The 15,099-nt window shown below is 61.2% G+C and overlaps 1 protein-coding gene across 2 annotated transcripts; it reads right to left on the bottom strand.

Moving 5' to 3' along the window:
- Positions 1–7,111: 7,111 nt before the first annotated feature.
- Positions 7,112–14,480, bottom strand: LOC100358476 (melanoma-associated antigen D4). Of its 2 annotated transcripts, XM_070066765.2 has the most exons (13): positions 14,338–14,480; positions 13,120–13,333; positions 12,014–12,847; positions 11,397–11,600; positions 11,226–11,289; positions 10,949–11,028; positions 10,483–10,574; positions 9,836–9,915; positions 9,709–9,751; positions 9,253–9,315; positions 8,246–8,360; positions 7,504–7,934; positions 7,112–7,321 (listed from the first exon to the last, which is right to left on the bottom strand). In XM_070066765.2, the coding sequence occupies exons 2-13, from the start codon at positions 13,330–13,332 to the stop codon at positions 7,312–7,314; spliced, it is 2,229 nt and encodes a 742-aa protein (XP_069922866.2). In that variant the 5' UTR covers position 13,333; positions 14,338–14,480; the 3' UTR covers positions 7,112–7,311. The 2 variants fall into 2 exon arrangements, with proteins under 2 accessions (XP_069922866.2, XP_089180381.1); XM_089324255.1 differs by lacking the exon at positions 7,112–7,321 and having other exon boundaries at positions 7,500–7,934; positions 14,338–14,477.
- Positions 14,481–15,099: the final 619 nt, after the last annotated feature.

Here is a 15,099-nt window from a genome sequence, read left to right on the forward strand (position 1 = left end):
GGCCCAAGAGCAGCCTTCTTTCTCCAAGGTGCTCTTGCCAACCGCTGGACGTGTCTGACAGGTTGCCATTGAAAGGACTGCTGCAGGTTGAGGGTACTGGTGGGGCAGGGAATTCCACAGGTGTGTTAAGACTCATTGCCACACCGGATCCCGTCTCCACTCCCCAAAGCCGGGCAATCGCTCTCCCCCAACGCTGGGGTGTGAGCACAGATTTTCTCACTGGCACAGGCTGACCAGTCCATGTAAGGGCTTTGCAGCTACAGGCTCTGTTGAAGGCCCCAATCCAAGCAAACATAGGGACATCCGTTGATGTCTAGAGAAATCTTCAATCGCTAGCTTCGTCTGCAGTTTGGTGTCTGGAATGCAGCAGACATATGCAACAGATTCTTCCTTGGCTAATCTGACCTCAAGACCCGAGACCGAACACTGCTTGTGGAGCAGTTGGGGAAGATGCGGCCTGCGTCACCTGTGTCCCATATCACTGCACCTGTTCTGGTCTGGTCTGCTGTGCTTCTGATCCAGCTTCCTGATATGCACCTAGGAAAGAAGCAGAGGATGCTCCAAGTGCTTGGGTGCCTGCCACCCACATGGGAGGCCCGGATGAAGTTCCAGGTTCCTGGCTTCAGCTTGGCCCAGCCGTGGCCATTGTGGCCATTAGGACATAGGACCAGCAGATAGAATCAATCTCTCTCTCTCTCTCTCTCTCTCTCTCTCGTTCAGCCTTTCAAATAAATATATAAATCTTGCAAATGCAAAAGACAAGACACAGTGGAATCAGCTGGCAAAAGTCCATTCAAGATTTCTCTCTGAGTCCAAAATAATTCCTGTTTTCACTATGATTTCTTTCCCTCACAGCCAGGGGTCGCCTGTAGGATAGTTCTCCATTTACAAACATATGAGGGGTTTTCTAGAGATCTCTGTAATTCAGTTCTAGATGTGTGGCCTTGTGTGCAGAGAATACACAGGTCACCAAAGATTCACTTGCGTGTGTGCACCCTCCTGGGATTCTAGCCCTGGTAATACCCTTATGCAACCTTTGTGGACTACAATACAACAAGGGAAGTGACAGAACGTGAATGAACTGCTTAGTGAGCCGTCACATTGTAGACGTCTACACGCTCGGGTTAGGAGATGGTGTGCCACCGACCCCCTTACAGCACACTGGGGCCCTGATCAGGCACTCGTGTGTGCTGCCACAGCACATCCCACCAGGTTAGGACTTGAGCAGTGTAGCTTTGCCTCCCTGAGCCCTCTGTGTGTGTAACACAATGCCTCCTCACACAGGGTTCTTCCAATGCAGCTTTGATTCAGGACTGGGTGTTCCCTTTGCTACTATTCGGGTCGGTGCAGGGTATAACTAGCTCATGGTTTCGGTAGCGAGTGGTTTGTCCCCGACAAGAACACACCACAGCTTCTGGCTGTGCTGATGTACGGGCTCAACTTCTCCTGGGCGGTTCAGGGTTTCCCGGTGCTGGAGAAGGCCAGGCAGCCCATGGGGCGTGTGCACACGTGTGTCTCTGGGGAACGCACATGCGCATTGAAGACAGACTTGGTGAAGCACGTCTGTGATTTTACTTCGCCCACGGCCCTGGAAGTGGTGACAGTGGCCATGCACACTCAGGGGAAGGCTTTCAGAGTTGCAGTGAAGTGCCATGGTTTATACAGGCTTTCAGCAGATACGCTCATGGGATTGAGACAGCCCCCTTAAGAAGGCCCTGGGGGAGGGGGTGGCGGACATACGGGGGACATGAAATTTGATCCCTTTATACAGGTGTGTATGTATAAATATGTGTGTGTTAGTGTATGTGTGTGTGTGTGTGTGTGTATACCACAGTTCCTGTTCACTCCTAGTTCGCTAAGATGCTTCATCGTAAGTGGATGTTCATTTTCCAAAAATCAGCATTTTTCTGCTTCTATAAGGAACATCATATATTTTCCCCCTTGACACATTGCCTCTGTGGAATACAAAAAATTCCCACCATGGAGCCACTCTAGAATGCTCTTGACTCCTTTCTGTTGTACTTTTGTTTTTAGAAGAGAGTTGGATGTGTGTGGCTGATGCTTTGGTCAAGACGTTTCCCTCTGTGCTCTCTGACAGACAGTCCTGTGCTTTCCACCTGCGACCTTTCTGGGCATCATCTGTGTCCGCGGGTTGTTCTGCTGTCGGTGCTGCTGCGGCTCTTTCCCTCAGATTCCACACCTCTTCTCCTTGCAAGAACATTCGCTGTGTAGATTGTTTCTGTCTTATCATGCCGTGCCGAGTTCCAGCCTGCACCTGACGCCCAAATCTCCAAGCTGCTCAGCATAAAGGTGCTGGTCATTCTGATGGATGAGGTCCTTACTGTTTCCATTGGGGTGCTTTCCTGCTTTCCCACTTTTCCTCCGGGCCAACCCACGGCATGTGTGGAAGGCGTTCTCTTTACGAAGAGCCGACTTTTGGCTGCGTCATCCTGCCTTTGACTACTCGGTAGTTGTTCTCTGCTTCCCTTCATCTGCTCTCTCTAGGTTTAAGATGAAGTCTCTCTCCTAAACATGTGAGGGAGAGACGTGGATTGTTCATTTTCTATCTCTTGAAGATGTGATACAGCCCATTCAGGTTTTCCCTACTATACAATTCACAGTCTATTTCACTCTTAGAGTGATGCGTTGTTTAATGGGATATTTCTTAACATAAAGGCGTATTGGAAACTACCTTTCTTTCATTCTCCTTCCTAATTGCCCTGTCTAGAGCTTCCAGCAGGATGTTGAGAACATGTGGTAGATGCAGGTCTCCTTGCTTTGCTCCTGATCACAGAGGAAAAGCTTTCACAGTTACCCATGGAGTGGTGTCCACATGTGACTTTCTTTCTTTCTTTCTTTCTTTTTTTTTTTTGACAGGCAGAGTTAGACAGTGAGAGAGAGGCAGAGAGAGAGAGACAGAGAGAAAGGTCTTCCTTTTTCCATTGGTTCACCCCTAAGTGGCCACTATGGCCGGCGTGTTGTGGCCGGCGCGATGCACTGATCTGAAGCCAGGAGCCAGGTGCTTCCTCCTGGTCTCCCAAGCGCGTGCAGGGCCCAAGGACAGGGGCCATCCTCCACTGCACTCCCGGGCCACAGCAGAGAGCTGGCCTGGAAGAGGAGCAACCGGGACAGAATCTGGCGCCCCGACCGGGACTAGAAGCCTAGTGAGCTGCAGCGCCGGCCACTTGTGATTTTCAAGAATGCCTCTTAATATGTTGAAGTAGTTTCCTTCTGCTCCTGCTTGGCTAAGTTTGTTTTCTTTCAATCTTGAAAGGTGTTGCATTTTTTCTTTCGGATCCCTGCACTGCATGCATTGGGATGATCAAGAGCTTTCTGCCCTTGCTTTCTGTGAAACCTTCTTACACGAATGGACCGCATAAGGCCCTAGGCTTTTGACTGTAATGTTGAACTCGGAGTGCTGCCGTTTGGGTGAGTGGTTTTTCATCGGCAGTCTTTCAGTAGATTGCTCTGTTGTTTTCTTTCCTCGTGGTCTGACGTTGGATCCAGGTGATGCTGGCCTCGTCACACGAGTGGCAAGGATTCCCTCCGCTTCACCTTGGGAAGAGGTTGCTGCCGATGGCTGCTCATTGCTGTTTAAATGTTTTGTGGACTTTGCCAGTGCGGCCAGCTAGTCTTGGGCTTTGCACGGTTGGCAGGACTGTGGTTGTGGCTTCGGTCTCCCTCCTCACGAAGGGTCCCTGTGGATGCTTTATTGCTTCTCGACTCACTCCCTCTCCTTTGTATCTGTTTCTCGAATCTGACCGTTTCTGCCAGGCAGTGCGATTTGTTGCTACGAATGGTTCATCGTTTCTCTCAGAACGGCTTTCCATGCGCCACACCCGTTGAGCTGTCCACTCTTTCATGTGACTTCAGTCGCTGGGGCCCTTCATCCCTTTTCTTAGCTGATGTACTGAAGGGTCTCTCCTGCCGTCGGCCGTTTCTGAACATGCAGCTCATCTCATGGATTTCCTCTGAGCTCTCTCTGCGCTCTGTTGTGCTTCATTCTGCTCTAGTGTTTGTAACTCCCTTCCTTCTGCCAACACCAGGTCAGGGCTGCTCTTCCTTTTCTAGTTCCTGTAACGTGTTGAGGGTTTGGATTCGAGATCTCTTCTCTTCCAGGCAAGCAATGACTGCCGTAACTCCATCCCTAATACCGCGGTGCCGCTTTCCTTCCGCCCCTAAGTTGTGGCAGGCTGTGTCTCTGTTTCTGCTTGTTTCTCAAGCTGTCTTGTCACATCCCTTTGGGTTTGTTCTTTGACCCATTGCTTGCTTATTTAAGAGGCTGTTGTTTCATTTGCCCACAGTTGTGAACTTTCCCATTTCCCTTCTGGTGTTGGTGTCTAGTGTCCTTCCACTGTGCCCAGAAAAGATAGCGGGCACAGTCTCAAAGTTCTGACACTTGGTAAGAACCTGAGTGTCAAACAAAGCCCACAATGTGAAAGTTCCGGAAATCAACGCAGGACAATCTTGGTGCCATTGCTCAAGGCAAATGGTATCAGCTCCGAAAGACTGACATCAGATAGACCAGAGAGAGACCAGATAATGTGGACCAAGTTCCATCAGATGGAGAAACCCTGCTCTTCACCACGAACAAACGCACAGGCAGACCATGGACGACTGTGAGAACAGTTGTAGTGGGTACACCTGACAAAGGAAACGTGTGTAATCTACAGGAAGAATGCTACTTGCCAGTTACTACCGAGGTAATCCTGCCATTCATGAGGGGACAGTGCACATAGAGAGAAGGTACACAGGGCCAAGGGAAGGCGGGGATGGATGAAGCTCATTAGCAGAGGCGGTGGCGTGGCTGGGTCCCAGACCTCAGGCGCTTCTCTGAGTCTGCTCCTCACATGCACATCGTGGACATACGGAACCCAGGGGCAGCAGTGAGGAAGCAGGGAGACTGTGCGCCAAGAGCCCTCGCCCAGGGTCGAGGACAATGAGGACCAAGTGGGGGAGGAGCAGGATGGAGGCCCAACCTGGTGTCCCAGGAGGCTGGGCTGGGGGGCAGGCTGGAAAGCTCAGGATGATCCTCAGGGGTGGGGAAGCAGCCAGCGGTGCTGTTCAGGGTCAGTGAAGGGAGGTGGGGCCCTGAGCCTGCATCCTGACCAGGGAGCCTCCTGGGGTCTGGTCCCTGTGCAGCCACTTCCTGCTGTGTGACTTCAGGAGGGGGTCTGCAGTCTCCTGATCCATGGGACGGGCGGCCCAGGACTGCCTCCCTCAGGGCTGCAGGCAAAGGGGGACATCGGCCCAGACAAGAAATTGTTCACGAAGGGTCAGGGGAGCCTCAGGTGTGACCGTCGTGTCCTGGAAGCAAGTGAGATGACTGCTGTGTCCTCCAACAAGTGCTGAGGAGTTGAGAGGGCGAGGGCCTGGCCTGGCCTGGGAGAAGGCTGTGGGCTCGGTCAAGAGCCACGCACACGTCCCACGGACCCTGGGGCTCCCAAGGGTCCCAGGAAACCCTTTTTGACAGGAACTGTGGATCCTGGTTATTCCTTTGGAAATCTCTCTCTCTCTCTCTCTCTCTCTCTCTCTCTCTCTCTCTCTCTGTGTGTGTGTGTGTGTGTGTGTGTGTGTATACCCGCTTTCCTGTCAGCCCTGAGTGAGGAGGCGCCTGCCTCCCTGTGGCCACGCCTGACCCTCCTATGGCCCGCCCCCCCCCCCCGTCGCTGCCCTTCCTCAGAGCCCCCTTGCTCCTGCTCTGCCCTCCCCCACTGCGGCTCTCAGTGCTCCCTCCTGCAGACAAGAGGGGGAGGGTCTTCCGCGAGACCCTCAGTAAGCCTGGAGGCCTGTGGAGGGGGTGCCTGCCCAGCACCCTGAGTGCTGCTTCCTCCTCTTTTGTAGATGAATCCGTGATGTCAAGTGCCCTCTGCACAGTGCTCAATCTCACACCTGTGGCTGATAATGAGGCCCCCCACTACTGAATCTGGGCAAGGCACGGGCACACCGGGTGCACAGAGTCCCAGGGGTTCCTGCCTGCTGTGTGTGCAGTTCCCACAGCAGGGCTGTGGTCCCCAGCATCCCTTGTCTCTCCCACAGCCCAAGCCTCAGGGGTGCTCCCTGCCTCCCTTCCTTTCTTCCTCTCGCTCCTGCTGTCCACCCACAGATCCAACAATTGAGCTGCAGAACCATCCAGAACCCGTGTCAGGGACCGGGCAGCCATCACAGGTGGCTGCTCTGTGCAGTCTCACGCTCACGGGGGCTCCACAAGTCAGATCGGCTTTGCTGAGAAGGCCGAGGAAACCGGAATCCCTTCTGAGCTGGGGCCCTGTGCACGCCTTGTCGCCTGGGCCTCTCAGTGAGTACAGCCCAGGGAGGGGCAGCAGCTGGGTCTGGCTGGGGTGGGAGTCTTTTGTGGAGAGGGAGGCAGACACACTTACAGGACCATCCCCTTCTCCTCTGTGTCTCTGTGACCCTGAGCAGTGACCACTGTGGTGCAATTCCCTGGACCCGGCCCTCCCTGCTTCCAAGTCCTCCGCAGGAGTCCAGGCTGCCTGGGCGTGCAGCGTTTCCACATGCACACTGTGAGACCCCACCGCGTTCCCTGCCTTTAACACAGCAGGACCTGGCCTTCAGGTCACTGGGGAGCCATGGTTGTGGGAAAGAAGTGCTCCCGAGCCCACGGGGGAGGCAGTGGCTGTGCAGGAAGTGTGTGTGCTTTCAGCGCCCTGACTCCTCCTCTTCCCGCGGAAGGGTGGGCCTCTTGGGGGAGCGCGGCCTCACCATGCTGAGGACCCCGTCCCGGGGCACTGCTGTGGGCCAGAGGAGCACAGGTTCTGGAACACCAGGTGCAGGAGGCGGCTCCTGGTGAGGGCCTGCGCACCGGGTCTGCCCCTGCCGTGGGCAGGGCTGCCGCCCTCAGTCCTCAGCTCCCTCTGTCCTGCACACACACTGCTGGCATCCGAGTGGGGACCTCTCAGACCCTGTGGTCTCCCCCTGCAGCTGGCGCTCGCACCGCCACGCCTGCCTGCACCCAAGCCCGATGCTCAGGCCTTTTTGCAGGTGGGTCGCTGATCACACAGAGCCCTGAGGCGCTGCCTGGCTGGCTGGGTGTTCACTCGCCAGCCCCCTAAAGCGGCTCGCCCCCGGGGCAAAGGAGGACGCGACCCTGTTCGTTCTGCAAATTTAATGTAACACTGATACCAAAAACATGAAAGCACAAGAGAAAGCACACGAGAAAGCAGGAGCAGCGAGGAGAGCTTCGTCTTGCAGGCCACGTCCGACCCCCAGGGAAAGCCACCGCCGGGAGGGCTGTGTTAAGAAGGAATCCGAGGCGGCACTCCGGCTTGGTGAGGAAGATGGCTCAGGCCATCAACGGTGTCTGTCAACGCAGGGAACAAGGGCGCGATCGCTGAGCCCGCCGCGGGAAACCACGCGGGACGTCGGCAACCCCACCTGCACCTCTCCCCATGCTCACCGCCGGGCCAGCGGCCCCCACCCTGCGCCTCCCTCCAAGGTCTCCCAGCTCCTGCACAGCCTGCTTGCTCTCCCGACAAATCTTACTGGATCCAGGAGAAGAAGCTGGCGCCAACCCGGGCGGCATTTCTGGTCCGGATGGTGGAGCTGGTGCTGGGGCCATCTAGGACGCTGGTGCTGGCCCCGCCGTTGCTGCCGCTGCTGACGCCAGCTCGCCACGTGGCCCTCCTGTTGGCACGGTTGCTGTTCAGGATGTACTGGTGGTAGCGGGCCCAGAAGGCAAAGGGGATCCGGGCCCAGGCGTCGCCAAAGTCCCCGTCCTCATCCCAGGTCAGGAGCTCGGCCTGGATGTCGTCCCAGCTCCAGCGGCCGACCAGAGCCTCGTCGCCGATGTTCATCTGGGCCCTCAGCTGTGCCCGCGCGTGCTCCTCGGCCATGTCCACGTCCATCGTCTTGAAGGCATCGTCCACGGCCTCCAGGAAGCGAGCCTTCCATTCCCGGGGGTCTCGGTTCTGGTTCTGAGGCACAAAACAGAGGCCACGGTAACAGGGGCGCCGCCGCCCGCCACACGCCCTCCAGGGTGCAGCGAGTGACCCCCGAAAACCAGCACAGGGCAGAAGGCCGCCTTCGGGCTCCTGCTGTGTGGCCCGGCTGGGGACTTCCCTGCCCCCTCATCCTCCCGGCTGCAGCGAGCTCCGTGGAGGTACTTGTACCCTTTCTCGGCCTCGGCTTCCTCCCCAGAAACTTGGCGGAGGCCGGGAACGAGAAAGGAGGCAGGCTCAGCCCTTGTTTTCTCGGGAGGTGGTACCCGCCAGGGGGGCTCCCGTACCTGCGCGATGAATCTCAGCACCCGCATCTTGCTGGTCTCGTGGCGGGCGCGCAGGCCCCACAGGAACTCATACTCCGGGGGGCTGCTGTTGGGGATCTTCTTGTACTCCAGGTACCTGAGGGTGATGCCAACACGAGCTCGGCTTCTGGTCCAGCGGCCTTGTGGCTGAAGTGATGAGCTCCCAGGCCCCCCTTCCACCCATACACTGCAGCTCAGCTCCTCCTGCTGCAGCCCCAGCCCCTGGCTCCCTCCCTAACTCCCTGCCTGGACCCTGGCCTCCAGAGCCTTCTGACACCAGCACTGCCCTGGGGCACACGAGAGCGCCGCAGGCACAGGCGCAGGCACAGGCGCGGTCACGAACTCCTAGGGAGGCCACAGGTTCGCTGCCCCTCCTCGCCATGACCCGATTCCTGTTGGCTGCCTTTCGGCAGGTGAGCCACCTGCACGCCCACTGCTCTGAGCCCAGCCCTACCCCACCAGGGTTTTCTGTGCAGACAGACCGAACCCTGGGAAGGCCCCAGGTGCAAACCTACCCGAGAGGAAGAAATAGCCAGGAGCAGCGTCCCCAGGTACACTGGAAATTCCTGTCACTGTGTGTATGTGTGTGCGCGCGCGCGTGCGTGTTTGTGGCCCTGGTGTGTTGTGCACGTGCGTGCCCCAGTGAGTGCCTCCCTGCCCACTCCCACAGTGTCCAAGGGCCATGAGGAGGGTGAGCCCTGGCCTGAAAATCAGCAGAGTGGGTTTAGGCCTCCCCAGCCTGGGCTGGCTCAGGCTACCTGGCTCAGTGCCCCTCTCCTGTGCGAGCCCTTGGGGCAGGTGCACAGGGAGAGGGCGGTGCTGTGGCAGCCCTTGCCGCATCTCAGTCCACGTCTGCTCCTGTCCCCCAGACTGGCCCAGAGCTCTACTGCCCACGGGAACTCTCCACCACAGGCCCCCGACACGGGCAGCCAGAGGCCCCACCCCTCTCGTGTAGTGTAGTGTCACCTGTGGGCTCAGCCGACACTTACTTCTGCTTCACGAAGTCATCGGTGATGAGCTTCCTCAGATCGCCCAGGAACGGGTGCCTCACCCTGAGGGCAAGCAAAGGAGCCCATGAGGGGCGATGGCGGCAGTGCCCACACGTGGGCCACAGCACTCCCTGGCGGGAGCAGGAGCCTTGCAGCCCACAGGGCAGTGTCACGGGGGCGCGGCCCCACAGCAGGGGCCAGTGGCTGCCTATCAGGGTACCCTAAGAGCGTGCTGCCCGAGAGCCCCGACTCGGTCTCTGACGTCTCTGCTGGAGACGGCACAGACACGGGGCTGATCAGCCGGGAGCTGTCACCACGCGCTCTGCTGAGGACCCCTGTCCCCTACCTCGTGCAGGGAGCCCCCTCCCCTGCACCAGACCACCAGGTATTGCAATCCCAGGATCTCTTCTGGAGGAATTCAGCACAGGGGGGCAGGAGCCGAGAGGCCAATCGTACCCGGGGCGCAGTCCCATCTTGCGGAGCGCCTCCCAGAGAACAGCTGTGAGGGGAGACGAGGAAAAGGCTTTGGCGTGCCAGGAGGGCACCGAGGGCCAGCCTCCCGGCGGCAGGGCCGCCCACTCACCCTCGCTGGCGCGGTTGCCGTTCATGAAGATGACGCCCAGGATCACCAAGAGCAGACTCAGCCTGGGGGTGTCCTTGGTCCTGAGGGCAAAGACACAGGGATCCTGTCCGCAGGCCACACGCCCCCGGGATCGCAAGCCGGCTCCCGAGCTGTCCTGGTTCCAGCAGACTCTCCCCGGCTGTTCTCAGGGCCCACCACCTCAGCTCCCACGGGACACACCTGCACCTGAGACTGGAGCAGGACCACTCACCCCCTGGGCTCTGCGGAGGACGCGCAGAGGAAGGAACAGACGCACGGCAGAGGGCACTGCGCAGAAACACCTGCAAGCCTCGCCTGTCCTCCCTAGAGCTGGGACCGTTCTCAGCAACAAGAGCCCCTTCCAGGAGGCTCCGCTCGGCCAGGGCCAGAGTGGGGGAGGAAGACTCCCGCCCCTTTCCTCTAAGCTCCCAGGGCCGGTACAGGGCGTGTGCCCACTCCCGCCACTCCGTACCCCAACACAGCACCCCAGGAGGCTGTTGCTCTTGGACCCAGCAGTCACCGGGCACCAAGGACTGTGCGTGAGGGCTAGGCTGCGGACCTGAACCTGGGTCCCATGTCTCCCAGGGGACACGGGCAGGCGGGGAGGGGCCCCCTTGTCTCTCTCTTACTTTCCCAGGAGGCGAGCTGAAGAGTCCCGCGTGCATATGAGGATGTACAGGTGCTCCTCCTTGTCGATTTCCTTCAAGTGGATCCCAAACTTCTACGAGGGGAAGGCAGCAGGGCGTGACATGGAAGCCCCAGGCCAGGCACCCTGTAGGCAGCCAGCTCAGGCCCAGGTAGGGCTTTTCCTTGGCAAGGGGCAGCACTGGGCAGGTGGGGTCGGGGGAAGAGAGGACAGGCAGGGCCTGCCCCGGGGGAGCCCCCACCCCTCACGAGGCAGGGAGACACTGGGAGAGCAGCAGGGAGAGGTGCCCGGGCAGGGGGCACGTGTTTTCCTGCCATGCAAGGCAATCCGGCAGGAGCAGAGGCCACAGGTCCCTCCAGTAGTCGCATCACTACAACGGGCCCGGCAGTGTGGCAGGCCGAGCCAGCCAGCGCTCTGAAGTCCCGGAGCTGCTCCCAGGCCCGACCCACCTTCTCCAGAGTGTAGGTGGCTCGCTCGATGATCTCGGGGAAGTGCTCGTCATATTCTCGGATGACGTCCTTCATCATGTCTGCAGCAGGGCAGAGTTGGAGAGAGCAGCCGGGCTCAGCAGGCGCCCGGGCTGCTCCCCCACAGGCAACTCTGCCGAGGGCAGTGCAGGGAGGACCCCCGTGCAAGGCAGCCCCAGCCCAGGCCTGCCAGCGGGGGGAGGGCACTCGAGTGAGGGGTGGCCAGCATCGGGGCTGGCCCAGGGCACAGGCTGCCTACCTGAGCGCTTGATGGGGATCTTCTTGTAGTCCTTGATCATCAGGTATTTCACCAACTTGTTTGCCTAAAGAAGGAAGAGCCCGAGGTGAGGCCGAGGCAGGGTGTCCCCAGGGAACTGGCCCCGGGCGCAGCAGAGGAGGGGATACAGGGATGGGTGCGCAGACTCCTTACCCTCTCCTGAAGAAGGGTCACGTTGCGCGGGGGCAAGCACAGGACGTGCCTGGACGGGATCTGAGACGTGGCGGCCATCGGGGGCCGAGGGGCCACCTGAGCCCGCGCCGGCAGGGGCGGCTGTGACGCTCTCCAGGTCTGTGGGACCGCCACAGGCTCTCTCTCCTCCTCGCTGCTCTCATGTTCCTCGTCCAGGTGCTTGGACTGCATCATTGCACAGAGGAGAGACGCAGGGCTGCCAGGCTGCCCGTTCCCGAGCGCCTGGCCCACGCCCCACCCTCAGCGGGCAGCAGCCACAAGAGTAGCGCAGCAAGCGGCCCCTGACATGTGTTGAGCTGTGCGCTCTCTGAATGCCAGGCCCTGGGCTGGCCTCTTCTCCCACCAGTCCTGAGCGCAGGAAGTGGGGCCCATCAGAACCTGCTCAGCAGACTGGGGTTGGGGAAGCAGGGACCTGAGGCCTGGGGGCCCCTGGAGGGAAGGCGCAGGGGGAGGGGCGGGGAGGAGAGGAGGCGAGGAGAGGAGGGGCGAGAGGAAGAGAGGCAGGGAGCACCAGCACCTGCAGCAAAAGCAGAGGGCCCAGAGCACAGGGAATGGGGTGTGGGGAGGGCAGACCTCACCTTCTTTGTCCTCTTGCCTCCCATCCTGGCCCAAGGATCAGCGCTGTGCTGAGCGCTGGCAGCTGCACCCTCAGGCTCAGGGGCGCTTGTGGCCGTCTTGGCCTTGGCCGCAGCTGCTGCCACAACGTTCTGAGGCTCCACCCAGCGAGTCTTGGCCAGAGCCTTCCCAGACTTGGTCATCTTGGGCCGGGTGGCTTCCACCTCCCCGGCAGATGCAGCCTGGGGCCCCCCGGACGTATCGCTGGGGCCCTCTGTGGCCGCTTCCTGGGCCGGGGCCGGCCTCTTGGGGCGTGGGAAGGCCATGCCGCTGACACCTGCGGGCTGAGTGAAATCAAAGACGTCATTCTGACCCAGGAAGGCGGTCGGGGCCCGGGTGGCATCCGTCTCGGCGGCACTGGGGGCCTGTGAGGATGTGCGGGCCGCACTGGGGCCCTCGGCAGCAGCCTCCTGGGCCTGGGAGGCAGCGGGCGACGGTGCGGAGGAGGCGGCCGGAGCCCCAGGGGCAGCCATCGTGCTGGGGCCCGACATCGGCGGGGAGATCTGCGGAGAAGCAGGAGGTGTTTCCGGGGCGGCCCCCGGGGCCCTGGCGTCCGGCACGGGCTGGCTCACACGTCCCGAGGCCTGCGGTGTGGGCTGCCGGTGGTTCCCCATCACCTGGTTGAAGGACCTGCGGGCGGCAGCGGCAGCAGCCCGAGCGGCTCGGTTGGAGGCGGCAGAGCGGGCTACGTTGGCAGCACGGGCGGCCGTCTCATTGGCCAGTGTGTCCGGGTCCAGCTGCAAAGCCTCCACCAGGGTCTGGGCCAGCACAGGGTTTTCCAGTTCCCAGGGCTCGTTCTGCAAGGCCAGAGAGAAGGGGAAGGGAGGCACGTAGCCTGGCACACTTGCACCCAGGCCTCGCTGTGCCCGCCAGCCTCCTCCCAGAAGCCAGTGCCGACCACCCCCAGGACCTTCCCAGCCCCCTTCCTCTGAGCGCCCGCGGGAAGGTGGCAGGGAGCTGGCCTTGGCCACTGGGAGGGTGGGGGAGGCTGGCCTTGGCCATCGGGCCCTCCCCTTCAGCCAGCCCTCCTTCCCGGGGACAAGCAGGTGTCCAGGCCCGGGCGCCTCACCGATAAGATGCGAAGGCCCGACCCCAGGCTGCCGAAGGCTCTGAGCAGGTGGATGTCAAAGCTGGTGAGGGCGCCATAGCCGCCAAAAGCACCAAATTCTTCGTAGTCGTTTCCTTCCACCATCTCTTCCTCCCTGCCCGCCTCGCCTCTGCCTTCCTCCATGTCTTCAACAGCGTAGCTCCCCGACTGCACGCTGTAGCTTCCCTCGGCCATGCTGCGAGTGCCAGGGGGAGCAGAGTGAGGGCACAGCGTTGGAGGACAGGGAGGTGAGGCAGCTGTGCGGGCAGGGGCTGGGCTCAGGCAGGAGTAGATCTCCCAGGAGGCCAGGGAGGGCGGGCGATCCTCGGGTTAGTGGGCAGTACTGCATGGAGGTGGGTGTGTGCTGGGCCCACGAGGTCAGGGACAGGGACCTCGCCCAGAAGCTAAGGACGTCGTCGGAGGGGACTTGAGGACCCTGAAAGCCGCGTGCAGGAGTCCCGCTGCCCCCGCCCCCTCCCCCTCCCAGGGGCTAGATTTGCAAGGGGCTCTCCATAGGGCTGGGTCCCCAGAGTCACCAAGGGGACTCGCCAAGACAGGGGGTGGGGGTGGGGGTGGGTGGGAGTTGGTGGTGGTGGTGGGGGACAAAGGACTAGAGTGGGAAGGCTGGGGCAGGGGGCCAGGTAGGGGCGGGGGTGGGGGGGCAGGGCAGATGCGGACGCGCACACAGGCGGGGGCAGCGGGAGGCTCCGGGAAACTGGATCCCGGGGGACCCTCTGGCTGGGTCACAGCGCGGGGCTCAGCGGACTCCGGTCTCGGTCCGGCCCGCGCTGGAGCGCCAGGGGGTGCAAGGGGTGGGCGCCTGACACCCAGGTGCGGCTGGAACTGGATGGAGCGCGACGGCTCTGGACTCCCAGCACTGGCTCTCCAGGAAGGGGCAGGCGGTCAGCCGGGCTGGAGTAATCTAGGCGCGCCGGGGTGGGGGTGGGGCCCCCGGGCTCCGAGTGCTCGAGCTGCTGACCGGGTCGCAGCGCGGGCTTCGGCGGGGGCCAAGCTCGCACCGCGGCGCCCGGCTCTGACGGAGACGGCCGCGGGGGCGGGGGCGTCGGCGTGGACCTCGGGGCTAACGGGTTCTGCGTCCTCGGGCTCGGACTCCGCTCCGAACGGAGGGCGCGCGGGGAGGGCGCCGCGTGTCAGCCTCCACTCGCCCCGGCCCGCTGCGCCCTGGGGCTGGATCCCTACCTTCCCTGGGGCTCCAATGGCGTCCGTCCTCAGCACCAGGAACCCCGCAGCCGCGCCCTCGCCTACTGCTGCCAGCACAGCAGCTCGGACCACCCCGCCCCTTTTCTCCGCGCACCCCCCGCGGCTCGGCAGGCTGCGCATGCGCCGACCCCTCCAGCCCGCCCGCTTTCCCAACAAAAGCCCTTTCCTCCAGCTCCCCAGTGCGCATGCGGTCCCGCAGGTGGGTGGGCGGGTGTGCGTGTCGGGGCGCGGGTGGGTGGGGGGTTTCTTCTTCCCGCGCGATTCTTCCCGGCCCTGACGCTGCCGCCGCTGGCGCGCAAGCTCCCTCCCTGCGCCGCAGCTCCACCTCCCCATCACCTAGTGTCCATCTCCCTGCCTTGCCCCGTGTCCGCTCAGTCCTCCTGCCCGCACACTCACGCTGCCCGAGGCGAGTCTGCGATGCCCTGTGCCCCACTCCCCAGCGCGTCCCCGTGGACCGCGCTAGAGACGGCTCCCGCAGGGTCTCTACCTGAAACACGTGGGAACCCTCAGCCCACCGAGTCAGGGAATTTCAATGGCCAGAGGGTGGCAGTCGCCATTCTGTTCCCCTCCGCTGTCCTCTGTCCCTCCACGGTCCATCTCTGTCCCCTCCGCTGACCTCCTCTGTCCGCCTCTTCTGTCCCCTCCAATGTCCGCCCTGTTTCCCTCCACTGTCCTCCTTTGTCTTCTCCACTGTCCTCCTCCGTGCCCTCCACTGCCCTCTGTCCCCTCCACGGTCCATCT

This window comes from Oryctolagus cuniculus, chromosome X (genome assembly GCF_051225735.1).
Source record: "Oryctolagus cuniculus isolate XC-2025 breed Fujian yellow rabbit chromosome X, ASM5122573v1, whole genome shotgun sequence".
Lineage (NCBI taxonomy): Eukaryota > Metazoa > Chordata > Mammalia > Lagomorpha > Leporidae > Oryctolagus > Oryctolagus cuniculus.

Bases quoted from the DNA above. Each gene is read 5' to 3' on its own strand.
- LOC100358476 (XM_070066765.2), bottom strand. From the start codon at position 13,332: ATGGCCGAGGGAAGCTACAGCGTGCAGTCGGGGAGCTACGCTGTTGAA. The intron at 12,848-13,119 runs GTGAGGCGCCCG...CTGGCCTTGCAG, and splicing joins CGGGCCTTCGCATCTTATCG to AACGAGCCCTGGGAACTGGA. The intron at 9,916-10,482 runs GTAAGAGAGAGA...CTTTGCCCTCAG, and splicing joins TCAGCTCGCCTCCTGGGAAA to GACCAAGGACACCCCCAGGC.